Source organism: Dipodomys merriami, unplaced genomic scaffold (genome assembly GCF_024711535.1).
Source record: "Dipodomys merriami isolate MVZ:Mamm:240054 unplaced genomic scaffold, mDipMer1.0.p SCAF_2, whole genome shotgun sequence".
Classification (NCBI taxonomy): domain Eukaryota; kingdom Metazoa; phylum Chordata; class Mammalia; order Rodentia; family Heteromyidae; genus Dipodomys; species Dipodomys merriami.
Window position 1 is genome coordinate 38,572,453 of NW_027203381.1, and position 17,196 is coordinate 38,589,648.

At 37.4% G+C, this 17,196-nt stretch overlaps 1 protein-coding gene across 6 annotated transcripts in view; it reads left to right on the plus strand.

Annotated features, from left to right (window-relative positions):
* The window catches only part of Osbpl1a (oxysterol binding protein like 1A), a 217,440-nt gene that overhangs the window by 132,838 nt on the left and 67,406 nt on the right, over positions 1-17,196 (plus strand). For 5 of the 6 annotated variants that reach the window (XM_070029418.1, XM_070029419.1, XM_070029420.1 and 2 more), the window contains one exon: positions 5,913-6,075. In XM_070029418.1, the coding sequence (XP_069885519.1) occupies positions 5,913-6,075 (163 nt within the window). Of the gene's footprint in view, positions 1-5,912; positions 6,076-6,124; positions 6,187-17,196 lie in introns of those variants that run through there. The other variant, XM_070029423.1, reaches the window with a different exon arrangement.

The following is a 17,196-nucleotide window of genomic DNA, read 5'->3' on the forward strand; positions in this document are numbered from 1 at the left end:
GCAGTGTGATCTCTGATAGGAATTCTAAATGGTTTTAGGAATCTTCATTCTAGTCCCCTCCATCTCATTTGCCTGGCCTGGGAACTCCTTTCCACCAAGGGCAGATATAAGACACTATGCTTTTTGTGGTTTGTTTGTTTGAAAGAGATGTATATTTTAAGGAAATTACTTATATAGTTATAGTTGCAAATCCAAAATCTGCAGGGATGTCTGGAAGTGTGGAGGATAGCTGCAGTTGAAGTCCCCAAATTGGGAGAATTCCTTCTTAAAGTGGTCCATGTTTTTTCTAAGGTCTTCAACTTACTGGATAAAGCCTACTCACACTGAGTTGACTGGGTACTGTTTTACTAAAAACCTCACAATTTAAACACCAATCTAAATGACTTTATAGAAACATCTAGAGTAATGTTTGACTGCAGATCTGGATACTATCATCAAGCCAAGTTGATATGTCAAATTAACTCTCTCTTTATGTTCTTGTTCCCTTTGCTAGTTTTTTTTTTTTTTTTTTTTTACCTTTACCACTGGGCTTTATCCTTGGATTTCTTTTTTTTCAATTTTTATTTATTTTTTATTGTGAAAATACTGTACAGAGGGGTTACAATTAGATAGGCAAGATAATGAGTACATTTCTTATCAAGCATTGTAGCCTCCTCCTTTGTTTCCCCTTCCCATCCCTTCCCAGCCTCCCCCGACCCCCCCACCCAATCCTCCCCACCCCCTACCACCAAAGTTGTAAAATTTGTTTTCAACATGACAACTTGTACTTTTCATTGTTACAACGGGTCCACCTGTATCCTTATTTAAACGACTTGTTTTTCCCCTTCCCCTCCACAAATTATACCGACATCAAATACAGTGAAAGCACAGGTTATACTGTGGGGGAGGGACATAACAAAGCAACAAAAAAAATCAGGTACCTTATAAATACATTAGAAACAATAGCAAGAAAGCAAAAACTGGGGCTGGGAAGATGGCTCAGTGGTAGAGCACTTGCCTTGCATGCATGCGGCTCTGGATTTGATTCCTCAGTACCACATAAGCAAAAAGAAAAAAGCCGGAAGTGGCCCTGTGGCTCAAATGGTAGAGCGTTAGCCTTGAGCTGAAGAGCTGAGGGACAGCACCCAGGCCCAGAGTTCAGGCCCCATGACCGGACCTCCCCCACCCCAAATAAATAAAAATAAAATGCAAAACAAATAAATTTGTACTATACTGTTTTGAGGATGTCTTCCCACTTCATCATACCTTAGGTATAGGATCAAAATAGAATAGCCTTGGCCCTGAGAAGTGAGCATGTGATCAGGCTTGTGTGTGGATTTAGAAATGATGATGACTGCTTGCATTTTATGTAGGCATTCCCTGCTTAGGCTATTTTTCTCAATATCATAGACTGGGTAAGGATTTATGTCTTTCATGATTCTGGAGACTGGAAAGTCTTAATTACATGACATTGTCATCTGCTTAGTATCTACTGAGGACCTTCCTGCTAGAGCCTAGCATGGCAGAAGAAAATGGAACAAAATTGCTATCTGGAGTCTCCCTCCTTGTATATAGCTACAAATGTCTTACAGAGGCCCCACCCATATGATTTCATCTAATCTTAATACCCCAAAGTACCACTTCTAAATAGCATTGTCATACATTGGGCATTAAGACATTTGGGGACACATTCAAACCTTGGCAGGGTGACAGATGTGTGAGCAAAAGAGCTCTTGTTATCTGTAATTGATCATATTCATGTTTCTTATCAGCTACCTGTATGAGAAAAGCTTGAGAATGAGAATACACACAACTAGGTATATTCCTTCACAAAGAAAATTGGGCAAGTTTTTAATTGGATATCTACTATTGCAGTTTCTAATAGATCTTTGTTACTGTAGCTACTCATGTAAGAACAAAAAAGAAATGTGTAAGTCTGGTGTTGTTTAACAGACCAGTGTGCCCAGGCGAAAGAGCTACATCAGGCTGACAGAAAAGGTCAAAATTTTCACTTGTCTTATATTTAGTAATTGTACATCATATTCTCTCAATACCAATTATCAAGTATTTCTCTATTTATTGTTCTATCTTTGCCAAATGATTTATTACACTGCTCCATTTACCATAAGGGATTTACCTATGAAACATATAGGTAAATAATTTAACACTTTTTTTTCTAGAATGACAGAGCAGATAAAATGCATCTAAAAAGACTAGCATAAGACTGTTTTTAAAACTCTGTATTCTTTTCCTGATATCCATTAACTTTGGAAACATTTACTGTGAATTTCACCTTCTACCATGAAAAATGAAATAAAATGAAAGTGGTTTGAGGAAGCCAGTCCACTAGAAAGGCTTAAATTTATCTTTAAGATAATACAGACAAATCAATGTTGTGAGCTTTAGGCTAGAGTGTGCTAATATAATTATAAACATATGGAGTTACAGTTCTGTAAAGAAAATTTCTATTAAATAATAGCTAGAATTATTATTGCTTGAGAGTTTTAAAGACATCATAATCAATATGAATGTGTTGATACAAAATATAAATGAAGCAAGTATTCCATCTGGAATTAGAGAGATATTATGTGGAAAGAACAGTTTTTGTTACAATATAGTTTCTGGGTAGTAAATGAAAATTTAGAAACAGTATAGAAGTAAGGGGAATGTTTTGTGGAGTTGCACTCTGTAGTGTCTTTATTAGCAATTCCACACTAGTTTTTAAGTACAAGATTTCCCTTAAGTATTTCTGAAATATTGTGGTTATAGTAGATTTGAAATGACATTGTTCCAGCAATCCCTCTAACTGACTAGACAATAGTAATGACCAGTTAAGTATGCTCTTAGAGGCTTCTGTAAAGTAAGAGGAGAGCTCATTACTAATATATAGCCCATTTCTGGGTTACATATTACTTTCTTAGGTGTATCACTTACATAATGGGAGAAACTGCCATTTTGTGGGTAGCTTTTATAGTAAGGTTTTTTCAGTGCAGTAAATCTTCATAGACTTGAAACTAATAAAAGTACCCTAAGAGCCACTGAAAGATTAAAAACAAGGTTAGAAATAGAAGAAGGCTAGAGCCTCTTCCTCCCTTACTTCCCACATTGCTTCACACCCTGCTCATTCTCTATAACAAGTGAGAACAGATGTAAATGTGTCAGAGTGATTTTAATAGGTAAAGTGATTTTTAAATTGGTAAAGGATAGGTTCGTTTTGAATAAGATTATGTTTAGGAGGCTGAGTATTTGAGAGCCTTGATGGTTTATTTGCTACTTGGCTGAAATTTGTTATATAAATATAGCCATTAAAATGTATACATTTGTCAGATACAGTGGATAATTCAGTTGATTTATGCCTTGAGTTGTACAAAGAGATTTCAATTTAACATGTCAGTTTGCATCTTGAGAAATGTCCCCTTTCATGATTTTCCCTTATCTCCCCCAATCCTGTGAATCCCCTACATTTTCCTAGTTTCATTTGTATTTTATATTTAAAGATAGGATGTCCAGGGCTGAGAAGGTGGCTCAGTGGTAAAGCGCTTGCCTTGCATGCTTGAGGCCCTGGGTTCGATTCCTCAGCGCCCATAAGCAAAAAAAAGCCGGAAGTGGTGCTGTGGCTCAAGTGATAGAGCGCTAGCCTTGAGCTGAAGAGCTGAGGGGCAGCACCCAGGCTCAGAGTTCAAGGCCCACGACCAGACCCAAAAAAAAAAAAAAAAAAAGATAGGATGTCCACAGCTCATTTGTGTTTTGATACTTGAAAAGTTAAAAAGATAAATCTGAATGGAAAGAGTAGGCAGAAATGAAAGAAGTTAATCTTCCTGCAGTGTTGTTTTTGGAATCTACAGTTAGAATACTGGTAAATTTTTTTCCATTTAAAAGAAAGGATTATTTTAGACATTGTGTCTAATCTGTCTTTATAGACAAATGAACAGTTTTACCTATAAGATGGAGAAAACATAGCATTATTTACTTACTCCTCTGGAGATGCCATTTGTCATAAGAATATTTGCAAGCATTTCAAGTTTTCTAAAAGCTATATGTGTTTAGTTTTTTAGTTTCATGTCTTCTCTGTTCATTAGTGTTTACCATTTATTGTTATTGTATTATCACAGCTCTAATAATTACAATCTTATTATTGTAATAATAAACACTAAGGTGCCTGAGGACTGGAGCTATTCCCATGATAATAAAGATTTAATTAACCCTGTTTGTGCTGTGTACGAAGCCTTTCAGTAAAACTATGTTTTAAGTTATATTTCAGAATACTGTGCCTAATGTGTGGCCATCCGGGCTACAAAAAGGCCTTGAGTCGAGAAGGAGGTACTTTATCCTAGCAGGCTTTCTAGAGGCAAATGAGAGTGAAATGTCAGAGTGTGAAGTGGTAGATTCAGCACAAAGGAGCCATTAAGAAGGAGTATGGCAGTTGTCAGGACCTAGAGTGGGAAGATTTGGCCCAGTTGAGGAGTAGGACTTAGGTGTATAGTGCTTCTCAATCTATTAAGTACAATGGGTTTGGGACCTCTAGGGTCTATAAGGAAGGAAAAAGATAACGAAAAAAGTAAGGCTCCTGATCCCTAACCTCACCAGCATGGTTGTACTTTCTAATGTATATGTTTTATGCTTTATAGTTAAGAACTAGATTTAGCTGATAAGTTGGAAAAACAAGTTAGAAGCCCACTAAGCTGCACACACTATCTTGTATATACACTTCTCTAATTCGGGGAGGGGAAGGGTAAAAACAAAATGCTTAAATAAGGCTACAGATTGACCTATTGTAACAATGAGATGTACAAAACACTATGTTGAAAAGGAACTTTATAACTTGGAGGGGGGAGCAGGTGGTGTAGTTGTGGAGGTGGGAGGGAAGGGATGGTAGAGGGAAAACAAAGGAGGAGGCAACAATGCTCAATAGGAAATGTACACATTACCTTGCTCATATAACTGTAACCCCTCTGTACAGCATTTTTACAATAAAGAGCGTACAAAAAAAGGAAAAGAAAAAGATAACTAAAAAATAAATTAATTATGTGGTAGTAGAAACTATAAGAGGGAAACTAAGGGAGAAGAGACTTGTGAGAATACACAATTTTCACTCTAGTTCCCAGTTTATCTGACTACTGCATACAGTGCCTCTTTGGCTATTAATCCAACAAGGGCTACTAGAGATTTATTTCTGGATTTCATTATATAAAATACATGAAACTGTCCATACCAAATTCAGTGTATCTTATAAGGATTGGATCATTTGAATTTAAAGGGTTTTAGTTAACTGTAAAGGTTCAGAAACCCTTGAAAAATCATCTGCTTGAAATAGATGGTGTCTTTAAAGCTTTAGCTTGTGATCTGTCACCCTGTTTTCTTCTTTTTTGGTGTGTACTAAATTTAAGATAAAATGTGGAATTGAAGCCTGATACCTTTGAAAGCTATAAAATATTTATGGTTATTTTTAGGGAATTTATTTCCCTTCATTTAATACGCCAACTGCATTGAAAGTAAACTGGGGGATTATATCTTAGGCTTTTGTCTGGTATACATTTTACACTTAGGATAGTTTTAATTTTGTAAAGTAGTTGGCTAAAAGTGGTTCTTTGATTTCATGGTTAGTGTTGGGAGAGAAATACTCTCTGAATTTAAAAAATGTATGATTTTGTTATTTACTGATGCATTTCCTATATCAAGATCCTGATAGTTTGAACTGAGTTTGGTAGTTTTTAATCTAATCTGTTTTCATTATAGCTAAGCTGTTGTGAGAATAGGCCCCGTGGGAAGAACAAAATTAGCTTGGCAATTTTGCTTATTTGATCATGTGTATTTAACACCAGTTTTCATTTCTGACGCTACAGTAGAATTAGATCAAAAGCTAGTAACTTTTACACCCTCTTAAGTTTGTATCTCCTGTCATTCTGAACTTTGGAATATGTCTTTTCTTCTAGGTGAGGAATTTAAAATTGGAACAGGAGCAAGAAAAAAACAAAATTTTGTCAGAAGCACTGGAAACTCTAGCCACTGAGCATCATGAATTAGAGCAATCTCTGGTTGAAGGCTCCCCACCTCCCAGCATCCTTAGTGAGGACGAGTTCTATGATGCGCTGTCAGGTAACTCTAGAATCCTTCTTTCTGTATTATTGAGGATGTAGAACACACCATCTGAATGTCTTAGAGTTTCTCACAATAAACAGAAGTTTCAGTAAAGCTCCCCAAAGGAAGGTAGGTGTATGTATGTTTGTCTTTGTCTTTGTGTTTGTATCTGTCAAGACTGGAGTTTGGAGATTTGGGATGAAAATTCACTGATTCTGCCTATTTTGCGTATGTAAGCTGTTCTAGGATTAGAATACTGCTAATACTGCACACATTTGGTTTATGTCTTCACTTAGTAACCATTTATTAGCTACCTTCTGGTGTCAGGTGCTGGTATCTGTTCTAAGGAAAGAGAAGTGTGGATAGTTTGTCTTCAGTAGGTCTTAAAGTGAAAGGATACTGATGAATAACACTTGCTTACAGCTCAGTATGTTTAGTGCCTAAGTAGAGGTGAGACAGGATATAAGTGGATCAGAGAAAAGGAAGTGTGTAACTTTGTCTCAGAAATGTGTGTTAAAGGACAAGGTAACATCCTTAATGAACATGGACTTCCAGACCTGACACAGAGCTGTATGACCGGGCACATTCCCTCTTTGATGCTTAATTTCTGCAGATTTAGAAATAGGATAATTACTCATTTTAGCAATAGGTTGCATGAGGAATAAATGAGTTCATATGTTTAAATAGTGCTTAGGATAGTGCCTGGGAGTACACAGTACTAAAAATTGGGAGATGTAGGTGGAACTGCTAAGGAATCTTTTTTTTTTTTTTTTGAGCTAGGGTCTCACTGTGTAGCCCTGACTAGTCTTGAACTTATGAACTTCTTGCCTTTGCCTTTTAAGTGTGGAATTATAAGCATGTGCCTGGCAGAGTTTTTGGGGTTTTTGTTTGGTTTGGTTTGGTTTGGTTTGGTTTTTGTGGGGGGAGGTTTAATTGGGATTTTATTGGGTTTGAATTCAGGGTTTCACACTTGGTTGGCCTTGCTTACTTGGCTAATACTTTACCACTTGAGCCATGCTTCCAGTCCTCTTCAGAAGTTTTTAATGCCCTGATATGTTCACTTTCACATGTTATTTTAAAGCATTCACATACACATACACATATACTTTTTTAAAATGTAAGTTTCTAACTGGAAATGTGGTTGAAGTTAGGATTCCTGTGAAAAATTATGAGTGAAAACGCCAGCCAGAGCTCTAGGTCCTGAGTTCAAGCAACAGTACTGCATGCCTCCCTCTACACCCCCCAAAAGTAGCATTATAACTATTATGTACCAACTTTTTCATTGAAGAACTTCTCTTAAAAATCTTTTCCTTCATAATTAGAACTCTAGCTTACTCTTTTTTTAAATATATGTGAAAAGTTTTGATCCAGTAAAGTTGAACCACAGTTAACCATTCTTTTGGTAGTCATTAGCAACTCTAATCACCTTTCTGCTAGTCAGTCATATTTTGGTTTTGAGGCTTGAACTCCTCAGGGACTTAATCTTATTAGGCAAGTGCTCTTCTGCTAAATGGTTAAGTAAATGTATTCAACCCAGACCCTGTTGGTCTCTTCGCACCTATCTGGTCACCTTTTTACATTTATCTCATCACCTTTCCCCCACTTGCTGCACCATGGCCACAGTAGTTTTTTCATCCAGGGATCAAGTGCAGTCATGCATTGGATAGTTGAATACAAAGCTAAATAAGAGCAAGTTCCAGTCTAAAAACCTATGTCTTATTTAAGGCTGAATTTTAATTCCTAAATCATAAAAACATTTAAAATAAAGCCTATCCTAATATCAAGATGAGAAAAATATTCTTAAAGATTATTCCTTTATTACAAAATGCTGAAACAAGGACACCCACGAGACACTATATATGTACAGCATCTTTACAATAAAATAAAAATTTTTAAAAATGGCTAAAACAAAAAGGATTATTCTTTTAAGCATTTTAAAGTTATTTTTGCTAGGTTATGTCACTTCCTTTAAGATAGCCAGGATGGAAATCGCAACTAGGGATTTCCTATGGAAGTCCACGTGATTTCCTGTTTCCCTTTATCATGTCCTCTTCAGCTTTTTCAGATAAGCAAGATCAGTGGAAATCTACTGAGATGATGGGCCAGACAATCTTTAATGTAGATCTAGCAGTGTAATAATTTTTCTATCCCTGAGGGCTCTCTGGAGAAAATGATTTTTCTAGTGTGTTTAGTGTCTATAAAGATTTCATAAAATTCCACAAAGTAGACACCTTTCTTTCTCAGACTTTGGGTGAACTTCACAGGTAAACTTATTTAAAAGGAGATAAAACTAATGAATATCACCTTTTGTCTTGATTGGGTGTTGTGTAAATGTGTGGAATGAAATGGTTATACAAAGTAAAATTTCAAATACAGTTAAGGTGAACACTTTTGGATAAAGGGCTAAACAAGCATTATTGAAGCAAAAGATTTAATGAGTTATCAAACCCTAGTTTGTGGGAAAAATTCACCCTGTTAGCAAAGTTATAGAAATACTACATGGAAAAAGAATGATTTTATATTTTCTACCTACTCCATTTTATTTTATTCATTTATTTGTTTGTTTTTTTTTTCAGTTGTGGGGTTTTAGTGCAGGGCCTGAGAGCTGTGTCCCTGAGCTCTTATTGCTCTACCACTTTGAGCTACAGCCCTACTTCTGGTTTTTGAGTAGTTAATTGGAGATAAGAGTTTCACGGGGCCTTTTCTAATTGGGCTGACTTTGAACTGTGATCCTCAGGTCTCAGCATCCTGAGCAGCTAGAATTACAGGCATGAGCCACCAGTTCCTGACACTATATTTTTTATTTAGTTTACTTTTATTCTGCCAAAGTTCTCACAAATTTTTCAATTATTGACTCACTCTTGATATTCTGTATTGCTCTTCTAGGCAAAATTAATCTGTTAAAATGCTGAAATAAGGATATAGGTTGACCCATTGTAGCAATGAGATGTACAAGACACTATGTTGAAAATGAACTTTATAAATTGGGGTGGGGGTAGAAGTAGGGAGGTAGGGAGGGAAGGGATGGTAGAAGAAAAAGGAGGAGGAAACAACACTCGATAGGAAATGTACTCATTACCTTACTCATGTAACTGTAACCCCTCTGTACAGTTTTTCACAATAAAAAAAATACAAAAAAATTGAACTGGGTGATGGCTAAAATGGTGGAGTACTTGTCTGGAAACAGTAAGACCTTGACTTCAATTTCCAAATCTGCAAAAGAAAAAACGAATAGGAACTCTTATTTACAACTACTTAAAGATAATAAAAATATTCTTTTTTTTTTTTTTTTTTTTTGTCGGTTGTGGGGCTTGAACTCTGGGCCTGGGTGCTGTCCCTCAGCTCTTCAGCTCAAGGCTAGCGCTCTACCACTTGAGCCACAGCACCACTTCCATCTTTTTCTGTTTATGTGGTGCTGAGGAATTGAACCCAGGGCCTCAGACATACGAGGCAAGCACTCTACCACTGAGCCACTTTCCCGGCCCAAGATAATAAAGATATTCTTAAAAATTAAAAAAGTTAATCTGTTACTTTCTTCCTTCAGTTTATATACTTCTTTTATAGATTTGTTTTGTACTTGTTTCTTTTAGATGAGAGGGATCATATAACCATTTGCATTTCTGAAGTGCTTAGCACAAGATCATCACCCTCTAAGAGCTTGATGAGCACAGGTGGTTTAATGAACGTTACTGGTATTTCTGTTCTTTTTAAAGATACATTGGTAATCAGTACAGAACTTAAGATTAGTTGTACTTACTGATCTCATGCATCTGTCTTTACTACTTTGGTTTCCATGGAGGGGGGTGAGGATAAAATGTTGTGAAGGAGGAAGAATGGATGAGATAGTGTCAAAGAAATAAAACTTGTACTCAAGGAACTTGAAATAAAGTTGGATCTATGAGAACAGCATAGAGAGACCTGGGGGACAAAGTAGCTAAGGGTGAAAAAACTAAAGGTATATGATTCCCTGAGCATTTTTTTTACTCAAGGCTGGTGCTCTACCACTTGAGCCACTGCTCCACTCCTGGCTTTATGATAAATTGGAGATAAGAATCTCATGGACTTTTTTTTACCCAAGTTGGCTTAGAACTTCAGTCCTCAGATCTCTGTCTCCTGAGTAGCTAAGATTACAGGTGTGAGCCACTGTCACCCAGCTCTAGGAAATTATTTTTAAGTGTTTATTATTGTTATTATTCATAAAATTATTTTTAAGTGTATATTATTGTTATTCTTCATAGTAGTATTAGTCTAAGATATCCATTTCATGGAAAATTTCTGCTCTGTGAATATTATGAGTTAAAAATGTTTTTCTTAGTGTGTTCACTTTCTTTTTTAGAAACACGTTCAGATAAGTTGTTCAAGAAAGGCTTTCTTGCTACATTTTCTTAATGCTATTTTGGTTGATGTTCATGAATAATACATAAAACCTAATACTGTAGACTGAAGAAAACCAATAGATGGTTATATAATGAGACTGAAGTAAGTTTTAGTGTTTTTCAGCAGTTGAAAGGGCAGGTCATTGTTAAACCATTTATTTTTAAGTCAAAACTTTGAAAACAGAAGGTGGTAATGTAATAAATTTGGTTGTATTTGGAAGACAGTAACATGTCAAATAAAAATTCAGTAAATACAACAGACAATAGTTAATAAAAAGTAATAACATCCACACTATAAAATTTTATATACAGAAGATACAGGATTTGAAGATAGTATTTTGATAAGAACTCTGAAATGTATTATGACCTCAGTCACCCATGTATTCATTGCTTACTTCCCTCCTGTCTCTTTATTTGGTCATTCTTATCTCCCAGAATAATTCTGTGTGTTCCTAAGGGCAGAGACATTTTACTAAGTTAAAATTTTTTCCTATTTCTTAGCACAAAACAGGTTATTTGGTTGATACTGTATGTATAATAGATTTTATACTAGAGACTGTTACCATAACTAAATATCCTCTATTTGCAGTCTATGTTACAACATTATGGAAGATGTGAAAGTAGAAGAGGCTCCTAATCTATTTTTAGGATTACAGAATTAAAAAAAAATACAACAGCTTACTCATGCTGTTTGTGTTATAGGTACATGTGGATGGATGTTATTTATTATTTTAAGTTTTGGGTTGATTTTCTGGATTTTTAAAGAAATGTTTTTAGTTGACTAGTGTCTCCAGTAGTATTTATTAGAAAACCATGTACATTTTATAATATACTAAGTCTTGAGACTTAGATTTTGTTAACCAAACATAGTAAGTGCTTCTTACATGCCAATTGATTTGTTAGGCATAGAGATTCCAAAATATGAAAGATCCAGGCATACCAATATATGAAAGATCCAGGCTGGATGTGGTGGTATGTGCCTGTAATTCCAGCTCTATGGGCATCAAAAGTTAGAAAAATTATTGTCTGAGGCTGGCCCTCGGCAAAAGTGCAACACAGTCTGAAAGGTAACTAAAGCAAAAAGGACTGGGGCATAGCTCTAGTGGTAGAGCTCCTGTCCAGCAAGCATAAAGCCCTGAGTTCAAACCCTAGTAATCCCACTCCTTACCACGTCCAAAAGAAAGATCCAGTCCCTGAAACCAGTAGGTTTGTTGGTAGTCTTAAGAGAGCCCTAAACATGAGACAGTGATATATGATTCTTGGTGCATCACTGCCATTTACTCCCACTTGAATCTGAAGTTTGCTTTCTTGTTAACTGTCTCCTCCACAGTCTGTTTCATAAATCCACTTCTCTCTGAAACCTGTATCGGACATATTTCTTATTACACCAAAGCATCTACTCCATTTGTTCCTTGTCCCTGTGTTCTCACCTCCTTCCTAATCAGGCTTAGATTGCATGGAAAATCATACGGTCATATTACTGCCTGTCTCTTCCTAGGTTGTAGTTGGCTGACCAAAGTCCAAACAATTTTTCTCCCATTTCCCCATTTCAGTTCCCAAGTAACAAGTGCAGGTTCAATGTTGATGGTCTTTTGCTTTAAATCCATAGCTATTCATTTCTGCTTTCCTGGTGTTTCCCCCACCCCCCAGAAATCCTTTTACAAGTGTAATCTGTTATCTCGACATGCTTATCTCATATTTCTACTCTCACCTAAAGTTGCTTCATTCTACTCTATATTAAAACACTGTTTATATCATTGAGAAATTCCTCACCTCTACTACCAAAGCCATCAACACACTTGCAACCTACAGTGGAGGAAGTTAATGTCCCTAACTGGAGCTGCCAACTCTTCCTTTTATATCGGAGCTCCCAGGCCCTTTCATTTGCATAAAGATCATCATTCTGCTCCTTCTCTCCTTGGTAATTGGTTATTCCATGTCCTCATCATATCTTAAAACAACAAAAAAACTTCTTGAGCCGAGTGCCAGTGGCTCACACCTATAATCCTAGCTACTCAGGAGGCTGGTTCAAAGCCAGCCCAGGCAGGAAAGTCCATGAGACTCTTTATCTCCAATAAACCACTAGTGGTGCTGTGACTCAAGTGGTAGAGTGCTAGCCTTGAGCTGAAGAGCTCAAGCACAGCACCCAGGCCCAGAGTTCAAGCCCCATGACTGACCAAAACAAAACAATCCCAAAACAAAAGAACTTCTTGATTCCATTTCACTTTCCTGTCCTGTCATTCCTCTTGAACACCTCTACTTAAACACCTGCTCCTACCTTGGAGCTGTAGCTGCTCTCAACTAGGCCTTCATTATTCTCTGCCTAAACGTGGTCCTTTCTCAGTACTCTTCTTGGACTCAGAATGTAGTCACCAGACCTTTTCTCTCTTTCTGTACTTTGCAGATTCTTTGTACTCACATTGTGATCTCTGCACCAGTAATACAGACTTCATCTGAGAGCTTACTGTATCTAAGGGAATACGACTCTTCAGGTTTGCAAGTCCCTAGGAGATTCATACGCACATCGAAGCATGAACAATACTACCTGAGATGACCTCAGGTTGTCCTGTGTTTCATATGCGTTCCTTATGCTGTTAACTCCACAGTTTGTATCTCTAGCATCTATCTTCTAGACCTGCCTCTGCCTCTCTCTTACCTGCTTTCTCCAGTCACACTGACTTCAGTACTAATTCTTGAACTTGCCAAGCATGCCCTCTCTCAGGCCTTTGTTCATTATGTCCTCTGCCTACAATCTACCTTTCCCAGATATTTAATAGTGTTAAATCTCTTAATTCTTTCATGTGTCTGTTCAGAGAAATTCTTATTTCCTTTTCTGCTCCCCTCTCCAATGGCATCTTTCATGTAATAAGCATTTGCTTATTGATCTCCCACAACTAGAATATAACTACTCAATGTGAGTGGGGTGGGAGGAGGAGGCTCTTTTGGGCGCAATAAATACTGGTTGGTCAAGTAAGTGAATCAGTACTCTGATTAAAGCAGTTCAGAGGAGAAGCAGTTAAGCGAGAAAGTTGGAGACGGCATCTCAAAATAACATTTAAGCACTGTACTAAAAGGTCAGTAAGAGGTCTCCAGACAGATGAGAGGGAACGAAAAATATAGGTAAAGGTAGAAGAAAGTTTTCAGATCAGTCATGAATGTTTCAGGCTGAAGTAGGGCCAAGACTATCATGGATGCTAATGGGTAGTGACAGAGGATAGATAAAACCAAGGTGCCATTTAGGAACAGCTTGTATTAAGTCTTGTGATAATATTTTACTGAAGAATTTAATTTATATCTTAGACAGTTGGGAGCCATAATTTAATTATGAAGAAGAATGTCAGATTAGTGTCTTGGGAAGTTTCATTCTTTTTGTAACCATTGCGGAATCTTAGAGTATGATTGCTTTATATTAAAAATTAGAGATTCAAAGAAAAGGAGGAATGGCCCCTAGTCATATTCTTAGTCTGTTCCTAATAAAATACTTGCATTTTATTTAAGAGGGAAGATTGACTTGAGATCCCAGGATCCTAGATGAAAGCTCTGAATACTAGCAATGTTCATGAGAATGAAATGTTTCTCTTCTCTTCTCTCAGTCAGTTTAGTGGACAATATCCTCTGACCTTTGTTCAGGGGTCCCAGAAGCCTAGTCGAATTTTTGTATACGGTTATATAATTGATTTTGTTACCCATTCCCTTGGTTAAACTTCCGGCTTTGCATCCCAGTCAAGCAATGATTCTAGCATACGCTCCAGGCTCCGGTGTTTGAGCAAGTAAAATTCCAAGATACATTTTCAGAGCTAAGTGGTAGAATTGAAGACTGGTTACTTGATAAGAGATATCCATAGACTTTCCATTGTTAAGTTAATTTTTCCCCTATTTCTTTCTATTTACTGAAAATTTCCATATAGTCTAGAGTACCTCAAATTCTATGCTCTGTGATAGATAGACTATCATACTTGTTGTCTCCTATAGTTAGGCCACTAGACACTATGAAAACTATAAATTAGTATATGCTCCTTCATTCCTTCCCTCCTACAAATCTCATTGTTTAATCTTTTCTTTCTCCCTGTTTCCTGCTATGATATTCACACCTTTCTTTTGACCCTACAAGTATGATGCTGCCTTGCTCTCCTTTCTAGCCATGCTAGGTAATCTGATCCACATACCTTGTAAATCCTCTGGTCCTGACATGGCAACTCATCTTCTGTTTTCATCTGTCTGAATTGTATATTGTCTTCACATTGTATATTAATAGGTATGCTGGAAAACTACCCTAGACATAAGCTTAAGTTCTAATCTCTGGAATTTATAAGTATTATCGTATTTGTTAAATGAGATTTTTGTGATTTAAAAATTTTGAAAAGAGATCACTGCAAGTTATACAGTTTTTATCTAAATCATAACAAGTATCCTTAGAGAGGTAGAAAGAGATTAGGCAAAAGTTGATATGAAGATGGCAGCAAAGATTGGAATGATGTGGCCGTATGTCCAGGAAAACTGACAGCCACCTGAGTTGACAAAGGCACAAAGAGACTATCCTCTGCAGACCAGAGAGTGTGGTCCTGTGAACACTTTTGTTTTGACTCAGTGAAAATGACTTTTAAGCCCTCAAACCTGTGCTAATTACATTACAGTGGCAATGGGAAATGATACATCAAAGCTGTGGGTAAGTCTAAAACAAATCTTAATCACTCCACAAACAGCCACTGACTCCCTATCACCAACAGATTGAAATCCAGTCTATCTGATATGACCCAGTTTAATGCCAAACCTCTAACTATGCTATTTCTCTCTGACTCTTCTCCTTTCTAGCTGCAGAAGGTAATCTGGCCCACACACCTTGTTCTTTCCAGCCCTGGAATGGCAGGTTTCATCTGTTTCAGGTTCCTGTTTCTTTCCTGGTAAATTACTATGGTAGTCTCTTGGCAGCCACCTTTAGCTCATCTTGATTTTAGTTTGTAATTTATTTTCTGAAAAGTTTTCTTTGGGCTCCTTATATTTGGTGTGTGTGTATGTGTGTGTGTCTGTGTCTGTGTGTGTCTGTGTGTTTCGGCTCCTTATATTTGGGTGTGTGTGTGTATGTGTGTATTTGGACTCCTTATATTTGGTGTGTGTGTGTGTCTGTGTGTGTCTGTGTGTGTGTTTCAGCTCCTTGTATTTGGGGTGTGTGTGTGTCTCCTGGAGCTTGAACTAAGGGCCTGGGTACTATGCCTGAGCTTTTGTGCTCAAGGCTAGCTAGCACTCTACTTGAACCACAGCTCTGTTTTTGGCTTTTTGGTGGTTACTTGGAGGTAAGTCTCATGGCCTTTCCTGCATGGGCTGGATTTGAACTGCAATCCTCAGATCTTAGCCTTCTGAGTAGCTAAGATTACAAGTGTGAGCCACTTTTACTTATTTTTTGTTGTTGGTGGTGGTGGTGATGGAGCTTGAACTCTGGGCCTGGGTGCTGTCCTTCAGCTCTTCAAATCAAGGCTAGCACTCTACCACTTGAGCCACAGCACCACTTCTGGTTTTCTGGTAGTTTATTGGAGATGAGTCACATGGACTTTTCCTGCCTGTGCTGGCTTTGAACCATAATCCTCAGGTCTCAGCCTCCTTAGTAGTTAGGATTATAGGTGTGAGCCACCAGCGCCTAGCTACTTACTTACTTTTTAAGTTTATGCATTTAACTTCAAAGGATGAATAAAAAGTTGGCACTGACATTTTAAGTTGTACCTTGGGTTGCTCTGGGCTTTTTTAGAACATACCTTGTTCATGGAAAACCATAAAAAAGGTATTATATTGAGCCTGTGAGGTTTCTGGCCATTTCCTGTTACCTTAAGTAACAGGAAGAAGCATAATTTGGACAATATCCATAGTTCCTCCACATTTTATTCCATTGTACTATTAGTTCTCAGGCTACTTTTGAAAGGTCATGCTAGGAAAAAAAAAGAGCTTGTAAGAATTGCTTGCATATTTATATTGTAAACTTTCTGACCTCTTCCAGCCTTTTAATATAGTAGGAAAAAATAAAATCAGCATGAGAAAACTTCTTTACTCTGAAAGGTACAGTAGAGGCAAGTATCTTCTTAATTCACAGTAATTAGTCATGGCTAACAATTTCAGTGCCATTTTGGTGAGAACTGGAACTGTGTTAATCACCTTTTGTTACCCTGGTAAAATACCTTAGTAAGTCAGTCTAAAAGAGGACTCATCTGTGTTGGCGTATGGTTTCAGAGGTTTCAATTCATAGTCAGGTGGTTACATTGCAAGGGCTCTGTTGTGAGGCATCATGGTGGCAAGGGCATTGGACAAAGGAGGCTGCTTACCTTATGTTGGGCTGAAGCAGAGAGAATGGAAGAGACTGGGGACAAGAAGATACATATTGTAGAGGCAGGTCCCCAGCTACCACTTACTATTTTAAGTTATTTTGGTTGACATTTGAATTTGCAAAGAATAAGAAGGAGGAGGAAGAGGAGAAGGAGGAGGGGGGGGAAAGGAAGGAGGAGGAAGGAGGAGGAGAGGGGGGGAGAGAAGAGGAGGGGGAAAAGGAGGAGGAGGAAGGAGGAGGAGAGGGGGGGAGAGAAGAGGAGGGGGAAAGGAGGAGGAGGAAGAGAGAATCAAATGTTTTTTTTTTCTTTGTGAGATTATCCTTTCTTTTTCTCCTTTTCAATGGTATTGAGGTTTGAACTTGGCCTCAAGCTTATCAGACTGCTGCTCTGCCACTTGAGTCTCCTTTTTGCTGGTTATTTTGGAGATGGACTCTAGTTCAGTCTTTTTCTGC